We start from the raw sequence: 19,792 nt of genomic DNA on the forward strand, positions 1-19,792 counted from the left end.
CGGTCGCTCGCAGTCGCCACAAGGCTATACGCAGCTCAATGTTGCTGGGCATCCCCCCCCCTTCCCTCCCCCCTTTCTGGGTACAGGGAGCAGGGGTTTTTTTCCCATTGGGAGCGACTTGCGACTGCGGCGTCCCACTTTTTCGGACTTCCGCGCCGACCCCCTGCTGACAGGCGGCCGCCGCAACTAATTTAGGCCCCGGCTTCAGTTCGGGCCTACCGCTGCGTCGCGGCCACGCCCCCCGCCCCTTTCTTCTAAGCGGGCTTCTCTCCCGCTCTTCCCAGGCCCTCCCACCGCCTGTCCTTCACCTGCCCAGCCTGCTATTGGCTAGAGGGCGGTGAATTTTAACCCTGCGAGGTGCTCCGCCCTCCCTCCTCTCCTAAGGCGCGCCATTTTCCCAGCCTGTTAGCCGGGCACCAGCTCCTCACTGGACAGCATCTTCTCCAGCTGGTTTTTTTCAGGAGGTCTGTCAGCCGGATTTCGCTCTGACCTGCATCCACTGACAGGTCGCAGAGCATCGCTTCTGGGGACACCGGACCGTGAGTAGCTCTGCACTGCAGACTGACCCTTCTCCGCCCTCTGTCCCCCAACCTTCCGGCATTACCTCAGCTTTTCACTATGTCTAAGTCTGATCGTACCCGCTCTACCGCCCCCCCCTGCACTTTAGTCAAGTACTTTGCATGTTCTTCGTGCAATCGCAAACTTCCCTCAGGCCAGTCCACTCCCCTCTGCCTGGATTGTAGCAATCCAATTCAGCCTGACGCCGTCCAGGAGCCATCTGCGGCCCCAGGTGAGAGTGAGCCCCCCATGCCTGGCTGGGCCTCCTCGCTTTCTCAATCAGTGGCAGACCTCACCAGGGTGTCTCAGTCCCTGGTGGCCGTTCTTGATAAGTTGCCCCTGAACTCTTCAGCAGGGCCAAGCAGGTCCCAAATTGTTCCATCTGAATCAGCCAGCGGTAGTCGCAAAAGACCCAGGCAAGATTCCCAGCCGGAATCCTCTCCTAGTCCCATCTCACCGCATAGCCCTTCTCACCAGTCTCCCTCTCGGGCCTCCTCTCCCGAGTCAGGGGAATCTCTTTCGGACAGGTCATCTGAGGGGATTTTAGAGCTGGATTCAGACCAGGATGCAAGCATGAAGGTCACAGTGCAGGACCTCATTGCTGCGATCCATCATACCTTCGATATTGCTGACTCCCCTGCGAAATCCTCAGATCAGGAGGTTTCGTTCAGACGGGCAGAAACTCCCTCCAGGGTTTTTCCTTTCCATTCCCAGTTTGGGAAAATTTTTACCAAGGAAAGAGAGGATCCGACCAGACGCTTTCAAAGAGGAAAACGTCTCGGCATACTCTACCCATTTGCTAAGGAGCTCACGGACAACTGGTCGGCCTCTCCCTCAGTCGATCCGCCCGTGTCCAGGCTATCCAATAACACGGTTCTCCCGCTTTCAGGCGTGGCGTCCCTAAAGGATTCTAATGACAGGATTATAGAATCCCTGGTGAAGTCTGCCTTTGAAGCGGCTTCAGCGGCGGTGTGTCCAATCTTTGCTTCATCCTGGACAGCAAAGACCATGGCCACGTGGGCAGACGACCTTCGGCAGGGCATCTTAGATAAGGCGCAACCGGAGCATTTGGCCAATCTCGCCAATCAGATCTCCCAGGCTGGGGACTATCTTCTCTCCGCTTCCTTGGATGCTGTATCCTGTGCAGTTCAGGCGTCAAGCAACGTTATTGCAATTCGACGTACACTTTGGCTAAAGGCATGGCAAGCGGACTTGTCTTCTAAAAAGTCCCTCACTAACCTGCCTTTTCAGGGGGTGCGCCTCTTTGGGTCCCAATTGGACCAGATTATTAAGGACGCCACCGGAGGCACGAGTTCACTCCTCCCTCAGTCCAAGCCTCGCAGACCCCCACTAAGGCGTCAGTTTCGACCCTTTCGGACTTTCCGCCGTTTCAATACGGCGGACAACTCCTCCAGCCAACAGAGACCGCAGGCTCGCCAGGAGAGAAGGAAAGTTTCCTTCAGACCCACTCCTTCCTGGCGACCCCACTCCTCCCAGGGCAGACCGTCCAGATCTAGATCTGGACGATCTACTTCAGCATGACTATCATCGGGCACGCGAAGGGCCTTTCCAATTGGGAGGTCGACTTCTTTCCTTCAGGGACGTTTGGCTGGCCGCCGTGGAGGACGCCTGGGTCAGGGAGGTCGTATCCTCAGGATACAAGATAGAGTTCGTCTCTCTCCCACGGGATCGTTTCTTCGAATCCCGGCCTCCAAAGGATCCAGCCTTGATCCCGGGGTTCTCTACAGCTATCGCCGCTCTCCTCAGTTTCGGGGTGATTGTGCCCGTTCCCGAATCGGAGCGCTTCACGGGGTTCTACTCGAACCTGTTTGTAGTGCCGAAAAAAGACGGCGCAGTTCGACCCATCTTGGATCTCAAGCTGCTCAACAAGAGGGTCCGCCTTCGCCACTTCCGCATGGAGTCGCTTCGCTCTGTCATCGCCTCCATGGAGGAGCAGGAATTCATGTGCTCAATAGACATCCAAGATGCCTATTTACATGTTCCAATTTTCTCCGGACATCAGAAGTTCCTGCGCTTTGCGATTCGACAGCACCACTACCAGTTTGTCGCTCTGCCCTTCGGTCTTGCCACCGCTCCCAGAGTCTTCACGAAGATCATGGCTGCGTTGATGGCTTTGTTGAGAGTCAGAGGCCTCGTTCTTTTCCCGTACCTAGACGATATTCTGATCAAGGCTCCCTCATTCCAACAGGCTCACCAAAGTTTGTCAATCGTCCTGGACACTCTTTCCAATTTCGGGTGGATCGTCAACAGGAAAAAGTCCTGTCTGGTTCCTACCCAACGCCTGGTCTTTCTAGGTCTTCTGTTCGACACTCGTCGGTCAAGGGTCTTTCTCCCACAAGAAAAGATTCTCTCTCTGCAGCAGGAAGTACGATCGCTGCAGACCTCGCGATTCCCATCCCTCCGTACAGCCATGAGGGTCCTGGGAAAGATGGTCGCGGCAATAGAGGCAGTTCCCTTTGCCCAATTTCACGCCAGGCCTCTCCAGCAGGCCATTCTGTCGAAATGGAACAGGTCGCCTCGGTCCCTGGATCGCCCTGTCCATCTTTCTTACCGGATCAAGCGGTCTCTCAACTGGTGGTTGTCGTCACCTCTCATTCTATCGGGTCGATCCTTCCTTCCCATTCACTGGCAGATAGTAACCACAGATGCCAGTCTCCTCGGTTGGGGTGCTGTGTTCCGCAGCCACACTGTTCAGGGTTGATGGTCGGATCGGGAATCAGCGCTACCGATCAACGTTCTGGAGATTCGAGCGATCCATCTTGCTCTGGTCCACTGGGAAAGGCTCCTCAAGGGACTGCCGGTACGGATTCAGACAGACAACGCCACAGCAGTGGCATATGTCAACCGCCAAGGGGGAACACGGAGTGTTTCAGCCCTGGCGGAGGTGTCCAAGATTCTTCGTTGGGCGGAGATTTCCGTCCCGACAATCTCCGCGGTTCACATTCCCGGCGTAGACAACTGGGCCGCCGATTTTCTCAGCCGCGAGGGTCTCGCGGCGGGAGAATGGTCCCTACATCCGGAAGTGTTTCATCTACTCTGCCTTCGGTGGGGAACCCCGGATGTAGACCTCATGGCATCTCGCCTCAACAGGAAAGTCCCACAATTCGTGTCCAGGTCTCGGGACCCTCTGGCAGTGGGCGCCGACGCCCTGGCCGTTCCTTGGTCCCAGTTCGAACTTCCCTACCTGTTCCCTCCTCTGCCTCTTCTTCCCAAGCTGTTGAAGAAGATCAAGGCAGAAGGACTTCCAGTCATTCTCATCGCCCCGAATTGGCCCAGAAGGTCTTGGTTCGCGGACATTGTCAACCTTCTCGCGGACGCCCCCTGGAGGCTTCCAGACAGAACAGATCTGCTGTCTCAGGGTCCGATTTGCCACCCCAATTCTCGGCCGCTCAATTTAACGGCGTGGCTGTTGAGACCGAGGTTCTGAAACGAGCAGGATTTTCCGACCACGTAATTCAGACCATGATCCGAGCCAGAAAGCCATCATCTTCCAAGATTTACTACCGTACTTGGAAGGCCTATTTCACTTGGTGTGAGACCAATGACGTCGCGCCCATGTCCTTTTCGCTCCCTTCAGTCCTAGCGTTTCTTCAGGCAGGATTGGATGCGGGGCTTGCCCTCAGTTCCCTGAAGGGTCAAGTTTCGGCGCTGTCCATTCTGTTTCAGAAAACGTTGGCTTCCCGTCCTCAGGTTAAGACCTTTCTTCAGGGCGTGGCTCACACGGTCCCGCCGTACCGGGCGCCCGTGGATCCATGGGATCTTAATCTGGTTCTTGAGGTTCTGCAAGGTCCGCCCTTTGAACCCCTCAGGGATATTTCCCTTTCTCTCCTTTCTTGGAAGGTAGCCTTTCTGGTGGCCATCACCTCCGTCCGGTGCGTGTCGGAATTGGCAGCTCTTTCGTGCCGCTCTCCCTTTCTGGTTCTCCACCAGGATAAGGTAGTTCTGCGGCCTCCGCCCTCGTTCCTTCCGAAGGTGGTGTCCTCGTTTCACCTCAACGAGGATATCGTGCTCCCGTCCTTTTGTCCGAATCCAACTCATCCCCGAGAGCGGTCCTTGAACAAGCTGGACCTGGTTAGGGCGGTAAGAGTCTATCTGTCTAGGACGACTTCCTTGCGAAAGACAGAGTCTCTTTTCATTATCCCTGATGGAGCGCGGAAAGGTCACCCGGCGTCAAAACCACCATTCGCTGGATCAGATCGGCTATCCTGGAAGCCTACCGTGTTAAGCGTCGCGGAGCCCCTCCGGGTATCAGGGCCCACTCTACTCGAGCAGTGGGTGCCTCCTGGGCGGTGCGCCACAGAGCTTCCGCACTGCAGCTTTGCAAAGCTGCAACATGGTCATCGGTTCACACGTTTGTGAAATTCTACAGAGTCCACACCTACGCTTCGGCGGACGCCAGCCTAGGTAGACTGATTCTGCAGGCCGCGGTGGTGAGTCCGCTGGCCTGATGGAAGTTTGTTTCCCACCCCAGGGACTGCTTTGGGACGTCCCAAGGTCTCTGTGTCCCCCAATAAGGCGAACGAGAAAACAGGATTTTTGGGTTGCTTACCGTAAAATCTGTTTCTCGGAGCCTTCATTGGGGGACACAGCACCCTCCCATGTTTTACAGCTCCTGTTCTTACTTTGGTTGAATGTTTACAGTTGAGTTGTCTATGTTGTCAACCTATTCTGTTCCTTCTCCTACTGCTTTCTCACTAACTGAGGAATTCTCTGCCGGTCGGTGGGGTGTACACTGCGGAGGAGGAGCTATCTTTTTTTGTGCATAGTGTCAGCCTCCTAGTGGCAGCAGCATACACCCAAGGTCTCTGTGTCCCCCAATGAAGGCTCCGAGAAACAGATTTTACGGTAAGCAACCCAAAAATCCTGTTTTTATATACATGTAACACAGACTATGCATGTAGATCAAATTGATAGAACATAAACCTAAAGTAGGTTATGAAAAGCAGTAGGAAACCACCAAGTACAAAAGGCTAAATATTTTAATTGAAAATCAATCATTCGTTATTGAAGGAGTGGAGAATACAACCAAACAGCTGGGGCACGTATAAACCTGTCATACTGGTGTTATACTGTGCGCACAATGGTCAGCTAATGTTTGACGAGTCGTTAGCAAATAGGGAAGCTGAGAAGGATTTTACTAGCCTTTTGTTAGAAGTGATCTCCAACCCAATGTAAAATTTTATGCTTCTTTTAATCCCATATTGAAGCTGTGGTCCGGGGTAATGTTACACTGGGATTTAATCTCCGTTGCTTTTGCAGCAGCTGCCTGACTTTGAGTACTCCTGCTTGGCTTGTGACCACAATACCCAAGTATTGTAGCCTGTAGCAGTGTCCTTTTCCATCTTAGACCTTTTGTTACCAGAAGTTAGAAACTTACTGGATTCATGTAGTATAGACTTGTACATTTCCGTTTAGCTTGCCCATGTACCAGTACATGCTAATTATGCGAACTGGCTCTCCTCCAGAAGGGAGGAAACTCCCTGGATCAGTCAAACCAGGCTCTCATGTGCAGATGGCTTTTTCAGGGGTCTAGTTGTGGGCTCTCCCATCAGCACTGAGCAGACTACTGGTTCTCTGGCTTAGAAACCTTACTACAGCTGACATTACTAATGGCACGAGACAGGGGTGCCCTCTGTCTCCCCATCTATTTGTGCTTGCCATAGAGCCCCTAGACGAAAAATTAGATTAACCAATGATATTAAAGGCTTTGAACTGCCATCACAAAATTTTAAAATTGGGTTATTTGCAGATGATCTCTTCCTCACACTACTTGATCCCGCAAATTCCAATTCCAAATTTTCAAATGAACTAGAAAAATTCTTTAGAGCATCCTATTTTAAGATAAACCCACACAAATCCAAATTTATAACTCTAAACATGAAACAATCCGAAATTAACAAAATAAAGACTCAAACCCAGTTCATTTGGGAGGAGAAAGAGATTGTCTATCTAGGGATTAGAATAGCATGATCAATCCAAGCCACAGTTAGGGCCAATTTAGACAGCATTATAAAGACTATTACGGGCAATCTATCCTTTTTGGCTCAGCTTGAGACTTCCATTTTTGGGAAGATTCTGGCAGTCAAAGCCTTTATCCTTCCCGAAATGTTATATATATTTAGGACTTTGCCAGTAAGCTTTCTGCGCCAAACCATTGTTAAAATTCAAGAGCTCATCCGACTATTTGGAAAAGTAAGAAAGCAAGAATATCTGCAGACTTACTTTATAAAAATAAAAAGCATGGGGGCGCAGGACTGCCCAACATATACGCTTATTATCAGGCCTCACGTATTAAACAGAGCTGGCACTGGTTTACGGAAAACATGACACATCCGGCTTGGTATGGCTTGGAGAGAGATGCTAGTGATAGAGGTTCCACGCGAAAGCTTATTTCGGTCGATAGTCTCAGCCTGGAGGGAACTCATTAAGCCGACTAAAAATATCAAAAAAGCAGAGCAAATCTTAAAACTACCCCTATCTTCATTTGCACTGATGGATGATCTCCCGATGCCGGAGGTAGGGGGGAAATCTGGAATCAAAAAGGTGGGGGATGTTTTTAGTGGAGTTCTTGAAATTCAGTGAGATCAGGGCTACATATAATCTACCGTCTTCTGAGCTGGTCTTTTACACCATGTTGAAAGACAGAATTTGGAAAATCATAAAAGGGAAGACTTTAAATTCTGAAATGCTATCTTCACTATTGTGCAACCTTAAAAATAAAAACCTCTGGAGTCTGCGTAATTTGTATAGATCTGTCGTCAAGGACCTAACGAGCCACAAAAGCATATATATATGAAGAGATGGGCGTCCGATTTATGTGCTGATATCCGTCTCGAGAATTGGAACGATGCCATCAAATTCACTTACAATTCCAAGATATCAATGGGTCTTCACGAGGGTTATTTTAAACTGTTAAATAGGTGGTACTATACCCCGACAAGGTTATCACATTTTAACACAGAACTATCTTCCTTGTGCTGGAGAGGCTGTGGACATCAAGGGAACCTCTACCATATATTTTGGGGTTGTTCAAAAATCAAAAACCTCTGGTTCCAGGTCACACAGCACATTAATGTCATTGGTAAGGACTTCACAATTACGCCTGAAAGAGCACTTCTTTCATTAGACATGGAACAGTTTGATGATTCAGTAAGATACATTATCATACACATCCTCTTAGTGACTAAGACCATGTTAGCACAATGGTGGAAGAAAGTCGAGGTTCCTACGTTTTCGGACATATTTGATAAAATAGGCCAACATGGTGATTTAGAACTCCGATTTGCGATTAACAATCATCACATCCACAAATATACAAAAAAATGGAAGACTTGGAACAACAAATTCCATATCAAATAGACCTATTAAGAGGTATTATATTTTGGGGCCTCAACATGGCCGTTGTAGTACCGGGATGTTGTATCTCCTTCCAAGAATTTTACCCCATAATAAGGATTGGCGATTTTCTTTTCCTTTTATGTTGTTATTCGCTATATGCTATTTAATGCCTATTTGTGGGTTCTCTAGTTTTAAATTTTTTCCGTACCTGTATAAGGTTCTTTACTTCCCATTCCCTTTCCTCCCTTCCTACCTTCCTTCCCTTAAGGGCCTGTCTCACTAAGCGATATTGCTAGCGATATCGCTATGTGTGACACTTACCTCCGACCGCTCCCCCGCTGGTTATCGCTGATCGCGCGAGAACGTCCTGGACCGTTTCTCGTCGTCCGCTTCCTGCTGTGGAGACGAGCGACGCGTGGACGCGGGTGGGAGGACGTCGGGATCGCCGCGTCTGACAGGTAAGTAACGACCCCCGTCCTCAGGGAAGTCGCTGGTGAGATCTGCCTGTGTGGCAGCTCACTAGCGACCACTTAGCGATGCACCAGCGATCCTGACCGCGTCATATCGCTGTTCGGGATCGCTGGTACATCGCTAAGTGTGACAGTACCTTTACCCTGTTTAATTGCTAAAAACCAATAAAATTATTTTAAAAGAAACCTTACTATAGCTCAGACGGGCAGAGGATTGCAGACCTCAGTAATTCCATGTATATTCATCACTTATTTGGGGAAAATGACAATACTTTCTGTATCCCAAATTCAGCCATCCGACACTTTGGAGACCAGAGTATGGCAGCTATATGATTGAGGGAACTCCTGGGCAGCCCTATGGAGGAACAATGGCCGAGTTTAATACAGTAGAAGATAACATGAAGAAACGACGCCAAGAAGCCTCTTCACTGCTGTCAGACAATGTTTCTATTTGCACTATAACTTCCTTCCCAAGGTAAAAAGTGCTGTTTTTTTTGTGTTTTCTTTCACCGTAGTGACTTATAATAAATGTGTGCTGAAATTTCAAAAATACATAAAGGTAAAGTGTAATACATTGTGTGTATGTATGATTTATTTCACTCGCTTCTGTACTGTAGCACCATCCATTTCCACAGTGCTTTTTAGACCTTATCAGCACAAACACAAGGAGACCATACTCCTTACATACGTGTGTATGAAATCATGGATGTCTGCAAGTATGACAAAACACAAAAGCAAAGGTATATAGCAGCATCCTGTGTGTGACAATGCAACACACAGGTGCCGTTAGTCCAGGACAATCAAGGATCAGTCGCTACAAATCATAAAACAGAGGTGTGGAAGCCACAGAAATTACGACCAAAGATCCCATATTAGTGAGTATAATAATATTATCTTTATTAGGAAAAGGACAGAAACTGAGCAAATGGGGAACATGTGCAAATAACAAAGTGCAGCAGTGCAAAAGACGTGCAGGATTAGCCACGGCCAAAAAACTTTATCAAGATGTTCAAATATATTTCGACTTACATTATTTGTCTCCTTAAATTTATCAGATGTGCCCACAAAGATAGTTAACAGACATGGCCCACATAAAGGTGAATAATAATGGGACACAAAAACAGCTCATAACGACATATACAAAGGAAACCATACTGTCAGTGACATACGTCTATATAAGACTATATCTAACTATATGCTCCAATAGTTTATTGCGGCTATAATGCCAATAAGATCATTTAAACAATATTATCACAGACATAAAGATATTGCCGGTGAGCCCTATTTCCCTCCCACTAGGGACATGAAATAACACCCATCCAAATAGGGGTTAATAACCCCGCAATACCATTATTACCTCCAACGAAAATTCGGATGGCCAGGCGGTCCACACGTCTCCCCGACACGCGTTTCGGAGCGTTACTCCGTCAGGGGGCGTGGAGTAAGACAAGGATGTGAGGTTTAAAAACCTCACATCTGAATTTTCGTTGGAGGTAATAATGGCATTGCGGGGTTATTAACCCCTGTTTGGATGGGTGTTATTTCATGTCCCTAGTGGGAGAGAAATAGGTCTCTCTGGCATTGCGTGGGCTCACCGGCAATCACTTTGTCTGTGACAATATTGTTTAAATGATCTTATTGGCATTATAGCCGCAATAAACTATTGGAGCATATAGTCTTATATAGACGTATGTCACTGACAGTATGGTTTCCTTTGTATATGCCGTTATGAGCTGTTTTTGTGTCCCATTATTATTCACCTTTATGTGGGCCATGTCTGTTAACTATCTTTGTGGGCACATCTGATACATTTACCTCCTTAAATTAAAGTCGAAATATATTTGAACATCTTGATAAAGTTTTTTGGCCGTGGCTAATCCTGCACGTCTTTTGCACTGCTGCACTTTATTTGCACATTTTCCCCATTTGTTCCGTTTCTGTCCTTTTCCTAATAAAGATAATATTATTATACTTAATTTCTGTGGCTCCACACCTCTGTTTTGTGTCTGCAAGTATGGCTGACATAACTAATCCTAGCAATTGTATGTCCTTAGACTGGGATGTCCAGGATTCACAATGCCAGAATTTCAACCAACTCCAGTGGAACAAGGGGCCTCCAAGTCTCTCTTCTTTCCAGATGAAGCGATTAACAAACATCCTCGCTTTAGGTACACTTTGGGTTTAATCTGTAAAGTGATACTAAACTTTTTATAGGTTTAATGCCATTAGATAAATATTGGTAACTATATAAAATGTGTGAATGCTTGGTTCAGGTTACTTTAGTGTATTACCATTGTCACTGGCATTCAAATAGGCCTCCTACTTTTGTTTTACACAGTACTTTAACCAGAAATATTCGACATAGGCGTGGTGAAAAAGTAGCCATTAATGTTCCAAGTGAGTATGCTTTTTGGTTATATTGTGATTGCTAGTCATCATTGGCTTGTTACAGTGCCTTTTTTGTTTTGTTTATGTAGTTTTTAAAGACCGAAATACTCCGTCTCCATTTATTGAAAGATTTGCAAATGATCCTGGTGATGGAGCTAAGGCGGCGTTGCCTGATCACGTATACATGGATGCCATGGGCTTTGGGATGGGCAATTGCTGTCTTCAGGTATGACATGCTTGGCTCAGACATGGAACCAGTATTTTGTATTTAAAGGGAACCTATCAGCAGGGTTGCGCTGAGAAACCTACAGTGTCAGGTCGGCGCCGTTATACTAATTACAATGATACCGTGGCTGATGAAATCCGTCTTGTGGTTGTTGCTTAATCTTTATTTTCAGTTAATGATATGCTCGTGCTCTGGGGTGGGGGGGTCTTCATGTGGTGCTCTGATTAGGTATTCATGTGTATGGCTTCTGACAGGTCACTGATCCCTCAGTGACCCGCCCCCTATTTTACATACTGAACAAAAAAAAAATCACCTTCTGCAGGTGACAGCGCCTCCGCTGCAGCTTGATTGCATGTCTAATGTTCATTTAATTTATTTATTTGCTGGTATAAATAAATATAGAAAGAAAAAAAAACACCAAGATGGCGGCACCTGCGCAAGGAGCATCTATCGGGTCACGGTCAGTGGCATTTTAGTGGAGACTTATTTTTCTTTGTTTTTTTTTTTTTCTCTCTCGCAAGATGGCATCACTGGCACTTGCGTGGTAGCAGCTGTCGGATCGCCGATCATGATCACGTGTATAATATGCATATAATTTTATTTGCTGGAATAAAATTCTTAATAAACGGTCTCAAAATGGCGCCGGCCGCTCCTGCGTAGTAGCATCTATCAGCGATCCGATAGATGCTACTGCTCAAGTGCCAGCGACGCCATCTTGTTAGAAAAATAAAACAACAAAAAATGTCTCCACTAAAATGCAGTACCCAATAAATGCTACTGCGCAGGTGCTGCCATCTTATTTTTTTTTTTCCTCTATGTAGTTATACCAGCAAATGAAGAATTAAATGCACAATAGACATGCAATCATTCTGCGGCGCAGGTGCTGCCACCTGCTGAAGGTGATTTTTTTTTTTTTTTTTTTTCAAATTTACAGCTCTGGCAAAAATTAAGAGACCACTGCAAAATTTTCAGTTTGTCGAATTTTTCTCTTTATAGGTATATTTTTGAGTAAAATGTAAATTGCTCTTTTATTCTATAAACTACTGACAACAAGTCTTCGATAACCATTAGATGACCAGGTGTTGGGCAAAGCTGAAAATTAAACTCATCAGAGAAGATTACCTTACTCCAGTCCTCTATGGACCAATCCTTATGGTCTTTGGCAAACTTCAGCCTGGCTCTCCTTTTGCATCTCATTGCTGAAAGGCTTTTTTCTACCTTTACATGACTTGAGCCTTGCCTCTAGGAGCATATTACAAACTGTTCTTACCATGCACTTCACCCCAGCTGCCATTTGCCATTCTTTTGTAAGTCACTTGATGTCATCCTGCGGTTGCTGAGTGACCTTCAAATAAGATGACGGTCATCCTAGTTAGTGGAGAGTCATTTTCGTCCTCTGCCGACCTGTAGCTTTGTTGTCCCCAATGTCTGCTGCTTGACCTTGTTGTAATGGACTGCCGTCTTAGAAATTTTAAGGATGGAGGCAACATGAAGCTCACTGTATCCCTCTGCAAGTACAGCTATAATTGAGCCCTTCTTTTCCTCACTAAAGACTTTTCTTTTCAACTCCTTTGGCATGGTTGTTACTTTTTCATTCCTATTACTTTTGGGATATTACTAGCACTTGTTTTGCCATCCAGCTTGTCCTATTGCAAGAGGATTGTGAACACCACAGCAGGGTTTTTTTTATACTTCGTTAAATAAGATTTGGTTCATGTGATCACCTAATCAGAAGCACATTAAGTAGAATGAGGTGTACTCTGGTTGGAATTCAACTGACACTGGAATGGCTGTCAGACATGTAGAGAAGATGATTTTTATAAAATTGCACAGTGGTCTCTTAATTTTTGCCAGAGCTGTATATCATGATGTAAATTAGGGGGCAGGTCACTGAGTGACCTATCAGAAGCCATACAGATGAATACCTAAGCAAAGCACCACATGAAGACCTCCAACAGGCCGCCCCGGAGCACGAGAATCTTATTAACTCAAAACTGAAAATTAAAGATTAGCAACCAAAAGACGGATTTCATCAACCCAGGTATCATTTTAATCAGTATAACTGTGTCAAACTGACACTGTCTGTAAATTACACAGCACAATTCTGCTGATTGGACCCCTTTAAAAATGTTTGCTTCTAAACTCTACCATTCAGTGGAACTTTCTTGCTCAGTGAATGCTGGTTGTTTTGCTATTCTCCATGTCTTCTCCATTGTTAGTATATTTTGTTCAGTTGCACTTTTTTTGTAAACACTATATTTTTTTTCTTGCGGTAGGTAACTTTCCAGGCTTGCAGCATTTCAGAAGCCAGGTATCTTTATGACCAGCTAGCAACAATATGCCCAATTGTGGTAAGCCTGTAGTTGTTTTTTTTAAGTTTTTCATACTTTTTGAAATGTTTATTCCCCTTGGAGACATATTGGTTCCAATTAAGACTCTTTATTTTGTACTTTGTAATGCATTTACAGTCATATGTTAAAGTTTGGGCACCCCTATTAATGTTAACCTTTTTTCTTTATAACAATTTAGGTTTTTGCAACAGCTATTTCAGTTTCATATATCTAATAACTGATGGACTCGGTTATATTTCTGGATTCAAATGAGGTTTATTGTACTAACAGAAAATGTGCAATCTGCATTTAAACAAAATTTGACCGGTGCAAAAGTATGGGCACCTCAACATAAAAGTGACATTAATATTTCGTAGATCCTCCTTTTGCAAAAATAACAGCCTCTAGTCGCTTCCTGTAGCTATTAATGAGTTCCTGGTTGAAGGTATTTGTGACCATTCCTGTTTACATAACAATTCCAGTTCAGTTAAGTATGATGGTCGCCGAGCATGGACAGCCTGCTTCAAATCATCACACAGATGTTCAATGATATTCAGGTCTGGGGACTGGGATGGCCATTCCAGAACATTGTAATTGTTCCTCTGCATGAATGCCTGAGTAGATTTGGAGCAGTGTTTTGGATCATTGTCTTGCTGAAATATCCATCCCCCTGCGTAACTTCAACTTCGTCACTGATTCTTGCACATTATTGTCAAGAATCTGCTGATATTGAGTTGAATCCATGCGACCCTCAACTTTAACAAGATTCCCCGGTGCCGGCATTGGCTACACAGCCCCAAAGCATGATGGAACCTCCACCAAATTTTACTGTGGGTAGCAAGTGTTTTTCTTGGAATGCTGTATTTTTTAGCCTCCATGCATAACGCCTTTTTGTATGACCAAACAACTCAATCTTTGTTTCATCAGTCCACAGGACCTTCCAAAATGTAACTGGCTTGTCCAAATGTGCTTTTGCATACCTCAGGCGACTCTGTTTGTGGCGTGCTTGCAGAAACGGCTTCTTTCGCATCACTCTCCCATACAGCTTCTCCTTGTGCAGTGTGCTGTATTGTTGACCGATGCACAGTGACACCATCTGCAGCAAGATGATGCTGCAGGTCTTTGGAGGTGGTCTGTGGATTGTCCTTGACTGTTCTCACCATTCTTCTTCTCTGCCTTTCTGATATTTTTCTTGGCCTGCCATTTCTGGGCTTAACAAGAACTGTACCTGTGTTCTTCCATTTCCTTACTTTGTTCCTCACAGTGGAAACTGACAGGTTAAATCTCTGAGACAACTTTTTGTATCCTTCCCCTGAAAAGCTATGTTGAATAATCTTTGTTTTCAGATCATTTGAGAGTTGTTTTGAGGAGCCCATGATGCCACTCTTCATAGGAGAATCAAATAGGAGAACTACTTGCAAGTGGCCACCTTAAATACCTTTTCTCATGATTTGATACACCTGGCTATGAAGATCAAAGCTCAATGAGGTTACAAAACCAATTTAGTGCTTCAGGAAGTCAGTAAAAAGTAGTTAGGAGTGTTCAAATCAAGAAAATGATAAGGGTGCCCATACTTTTGCACCGGTCAAATTTTGTTTAAATGCAGATTGCACATTTTCTGTTAGTACAATAAACCTCATTTGAATCCAGAAATATAACGGAGTCCGTCAGTTATTAGATATATGAAACTGAAATAGCTGTTGCAAAAACCAAAATTGTTATACAGAAAAAAGGTTAACATTAATAGGGGTGCCCAAACTTTAACATATGACTGTATAACAGGTGAATAGTAGTCTATTGAGTTGCAGAGTTTACACCGTTTCTATCTATATCTCCAACATAGTTCTCCCCTACGACAATACACAGACATGCACACACCTCCACGAGCTGGATTTGAACATCCGTGTGTGAAACATCCGCAAGTGTGAAACCAGCCTTGACTCAAGGTGTACACATTGCAGGTCTTAATACCACTTGGTTTACCACGTGGTGCAGATTTTAAAATTCGCAGCATGTTTATGCATGCACACAATGGCATAGTGAGGGATGCAGGCACTTGGGGCATGGCAAGTATTTTGTCCTCTCTAAAAGCACATTTGCACAATCTGCAACAAGCATTCCTAGGCACATTTTTGATAACTAGCAAATGTAAAGCAGACAGCTGTGGGCTGATATTATCGGGCTGGGTAAGTCCCAGGTTATCGTGCCCTTCGCAGCATAAAAAAAATGCCAGCCAGCAGCTGCCCCAGAATTGGCGCATCACATTAGATGGCGCTTTGTCCGACTCTTCCCAATGCCCTGGTGTGGTGGCAATCAGGTTAATGGTAGTTGGGGTTTATCAAGCCCTGGGGTCGGTAATAGAGTGGCATCTATCAGACACCCACATTACTAACCCAGTAATCAAGAAAAAAACAACTCTGAAAAAACACTATTTGAATAAAGACACCCCCCACACTATTCCTTGTTCATTAATTTATTGAAGAAAATCTCTTGCAGGTCTGCAGCACTCCACCAAATTGGATGTAGTTCCGAAATGGACACATGAAAAAACTAAAGACACAAACACAAAAGTGTCCCTTATACACCAATTTATTACCCAAAATGTTTCCATGAATCTCCGCCGTAGTCTGTTTCTTGAATCTGGCTCCTGCAACTGAAAAGTAGCAAAGTGACCGCTATTCACAGGTGTTGGGTAGTGACTACAACAACCATCAGAGTCGCAGTTTCTCGCTGAGCTCAGTGGGAGCCATCGACAATGATGAGCACTGACGTCACTCCCTAGCTCCTGTTAATAGTGGTCACTTTACTGCTATTCAGATGCCGGAGACAGATCCAAGGAACGTGGATTACATCGGATTTGCGTGTCAACATTTTGGGTAATTGGTGAATGAGGTACAGTCTTGTGTGTATTTCTATCTTTTTTTATGTTTTTAGATTTTCAGGATTACTAAAGACCTGCATGGGATTTTTTGGTAACCGAGTCATGGCGTGGGGGGGTTTATTCAGTGTGTGTTTTTTTTTTTTTTTGTTTTTTTTGTTTTTTTTTGTGTGTGTTTAATGGATCTTCATTACTAGCCCCAGAGGTTGATGGCAAATCACAGCTGACATCAACCCAAATTTACCATTACCCCGATTGCCACCTCTCCAGGGTAATCGGGAAGAACCGGGCAAATTGCCAGAATTGGCGCATCTAACGTGATGCTCTGCTTCTGAAGCGGCTGCGGATTGGTATTTTCAGGCTTGGAAGGGCACAATATCCATGGCCTGTCCCAGTGTGATGATAATATAAACCTGTAGGTGTCTGCTTTACCTTGGCTGGTTATCAAAAAATAGGGGGGGACCCCATGTCGTTTTTTCAATTATTTATTAGGTTAATAAAAGTGCAGTAAACTACACACTTGCGGCACTAATTATGTATTTTATGGTTATCTATCTACCCCATTTCAATAGCTTTGCACGTGTGTGCTAACATACCAAAAGAGAAACAAAATGCATGCGGCAAAAAAAGGATAAAAAATGCAAGGAATAATTCTAGTGAGCTGAGGTGTGGGATTCATGTGGAAATTCAGCTGCATGAAAGCCTAAACCAACACTGATCATGGGAACTCGAGAACCCGCGAAACTTGTTTGAGTAACTAGCGTACCCGAGCACACCGATGCACGCTCGCTCATCACTAGTTAGGATTTAATAAAAAAAAAAAATACTGGTCACTTTTTTTAATCTTGTGAAAGTTCTCCCAGCAAGTCTGTGTCTGGTCTCACCGAATTGTGAGAAAAGGAGAAAAAGCAGAGAGCAAGGGAGTTGTGGAAGGACCTAAAAGTCGAGGGGGAGCCACAGATGAAGAGCTGTGGCAGGGGGCAGAATCAGTGGAGTAGACACTGGGATTGGATTGTGAGGTAATCCCTGCATGTGTTGCAGCTGTCAAACAGCCACGAGACATGCAGGCGCAGGGAGTCGGAACATAATTTTCGAGCACACTGAATACACTGGGTTAGCACACAAGCAGGTTTGGATAACAACTTATCCGAGCTTGTTCGCTCATCGCTAATAAACATCTTTTCATTCAGAGGAAAGAAGTCTGGCAGATGTTACATTTGTGAGAGCCTTCTGTCTTTCACTTAAAAGGCGTCAGCTTTTATCATTTCATTATATATTGAATGCATGTTATACTGAATCTTTTACAATCAATCTGATCAGCTTTCTAGGATGTCTTGCCTGCAGATCATATACCAGTTCTAACATGACAGTTCCCTTTTAAATCACACGTTTGCCTCTTGTTGAAGCATGATTATTAAAAAAATTATTTGCAGATGGCTTTAAGTGCGGCAGCACCATTTTACAGAGGCTACATGTCCGATATAGACTGCAGGTGGGGAGTTATATCTGCTTCAGTAGATGATCGCACCAAAGAAGAAAGAGGCCTGGAGGTACAGCTGCTGTCTTCTGTGTTTTGGGGTTTTTGTTTTTCTCCCCTTATCAGTTTTATGGCAGATGCAGAATTTACTTATCTCCTTTTTTCCGTAGCCTCTGAAGAATGACAAATATCGAATCAGTAAATCTCGATATGATTCAATAGACAGTTACCTGTCTACATGCGGTGAAAAGTACAATGACATCGATTTAACTATTGATAAAGAAATCTATGGCCAGCTAACAAGAGAGGGTAAGATTTTCTTTTGTAAACAGATACCAATATTTGTTTTATAATTCTGTAGTTTAGCTGCATCCCAGTCAGCCCACTGCCTTCTATTGCGTCCTAATCTTTGTTCGTCTTTTCATTAGGACATGAAAAGGCAGTGATAATTTGCTCCAGTGAACATGAGCCCGGAAGCCACCAGTTCCTATCATTGTTAAAGGGACTGTTGTCAGCGCAGAATGACTGTTCAAAATATAGGCACTCCATATGGGGGTGAAGATTGGTCCTGTCATGAAGCACCGAGTGGTGGGGCCTGGCTTGAACAGTCATCCTGTGATGACAGTCCCTTTTTTAAGTGCACCTCTCTCCCTGTTTTTTCCCCATTTATATCTGCCCTTTCTGGCTCTATGAAGCCAGAGCTGACAATCAAAGAGTGGAGGGTGATGATAGAGGTAAAGCAAGCAGTTGGGAAGTTGCAGTGAAATGATTGACTGCACTATGATGGATTGATCGCTTGTACTTGGCTTGAACAGTAATTCTGTGCTGACAGTCCCTTTTTTATTTTGCATTGCTATCAAATATATAGCAGAATTTAAGCTCTCATTTTTTGCAGCACTTAAAGGGACTTGATCAGTTTTAGTAGAGTTGAGTTTTGCATGGACCCGCCCATACCATAGCCTTGTATAATAACAAAGCTGCTACTAAGTGATCAGGGCATAGTTGGACTAGGATGCACAAGGCCATTTGTCCTGTAGAGATGATCATCTGCTGATAAAACACTGCACTGATTGTATTGACATAGCACATCAAGATTATGATTTTGTCAAATGCAGCAGTTTCTTTTGCTATGTACAAATTTCTTTTTAACCCCTTCACCCCCAAGGGTGGTTTGCACGTTCATGACCGGGCCAATTTTTACAATTCTGACCACTGTACCTTTATGAGGTCATAACTCTGGAACGCTTCCATGGATCCCGGTGATTCTGACATTGTTTTCTCGTGACATATTGTACTTCATGTTAGTGGTAAAATTTCATTCAAATAACTTGCGTTTATTTGTGAGAAAAACGGAAATTTGGCGAAAATTTTGAAAATTTCGCGATTTTCCAACTTTGAATTTTTATGCCCTTAAATCACAGAGATACGGCACACAAAAAACTTGATAACTAACATTTCCCACATGTTTACTTTACATCAGCACAATTTTGGAACCAAAATTTTTTTTTTGTTAGGAAGTTATAAGGGTTAAAAGTTGACCAGCGATTTCTCATTTTTACAACACCATTTTATTTTTAGGACCACATCACATTTGAAGCCACTTTGAGGGGTCTATATGATAGAAAATACCCAAAAGTGACACCATTCTAAAAACTGCACCCCTTAAGGTGCTCAAAACCATATTCAAGAAGTTTATTAACCCTTTAGGTGCGTCACAGGAATTTTTTTGAATATTTAAAAAAAAAATGAACATTAATTTTTTTCATAAAAAAAATACTTCAGGTTCAATTTTTTTTATTTTACCAAGGGTAACAGGAGAAATTGAACTGCAAAAGTTATTGTGCAATTTGTCCTGAGTACGCAGATACCGGATATGTGGGGGGGAACGATTGTTTCGGCGCATGGCAGAGCTCAGAATGGAAGGAGCGCCGTTTGACTTTTTCAATGCAAAATTGGCTGGAATTCAGATCGGACGCCATGTCACGTTTGGAGAGTCCCTGATGTACCTAAACAGTGGAAACCCCCTACAAGTGACCCCATTTTGGAAACTAGACCCCCCAAGGAACTTATCTAGATATGTGGTGAGAACTTTGAACCCACAAGGGC

General features: G+C 44.7%; 1 protein-coding gene across 3 annotated transcripts in view; it reads left to right on the top strand.

Annotated features, from left to right (window-relative positions):
• The window catches only part of GCLC (glutamate-cysteine ligase catalytic subunit), a 100,940-nt gene that overhangs the window by 60,152 nt on the left and 20,996 nt on the right, over positions 1-19,792 (top strand). For all 3 annotated transcript variants that reach the window (XM_073589149.1, XM_073589150.1, XM_073589151.1), the window contains 7 exons: positions 8,680-8,862; positions 10,442-10,555; positions 10,726-10,784; positions 10,865-11,001; positions 13,278-13,352; positions 17,643-17,759; positions 17,857-17,995. In XM_073589149.1, the coding sequence (XP_073445250.1) occupies positions 8,680-8,862; positions 10,442-10,555; positions 10,726-10,784; positions 10,865-11,001; positions 13,278-13,352; positions 17,643-17,759; positions 17,857-17,995 (824 nt within the window). The remainder of the gene's footprint in view (positions 1-8,679; positions 8,863-10,441; positions 10,556-10,725; positions 10,785-10,864; positions 11,002-13,277; positions 13,353-17,642; positions 17,760-17,856; positions 17,996-19,792) is intronic.

This window comes from Dendrobates tinctorius, unplaced genomic scaffold (assembly GCF_039654945.1).
Source record: "Dendrobates tinctorius isolate UK_male_01 unplaced genomic scaffold, ASM3965494v1 ptg000107l, whole genome shotgun sequence".
Taxonomy (NCBI): domain Eukaryota; kingdom Metazoa; phylum Chordata; class Amphibia; order Anura; family Dendrobatidae; genus Dendrobates; species Dendrobates tinctorius.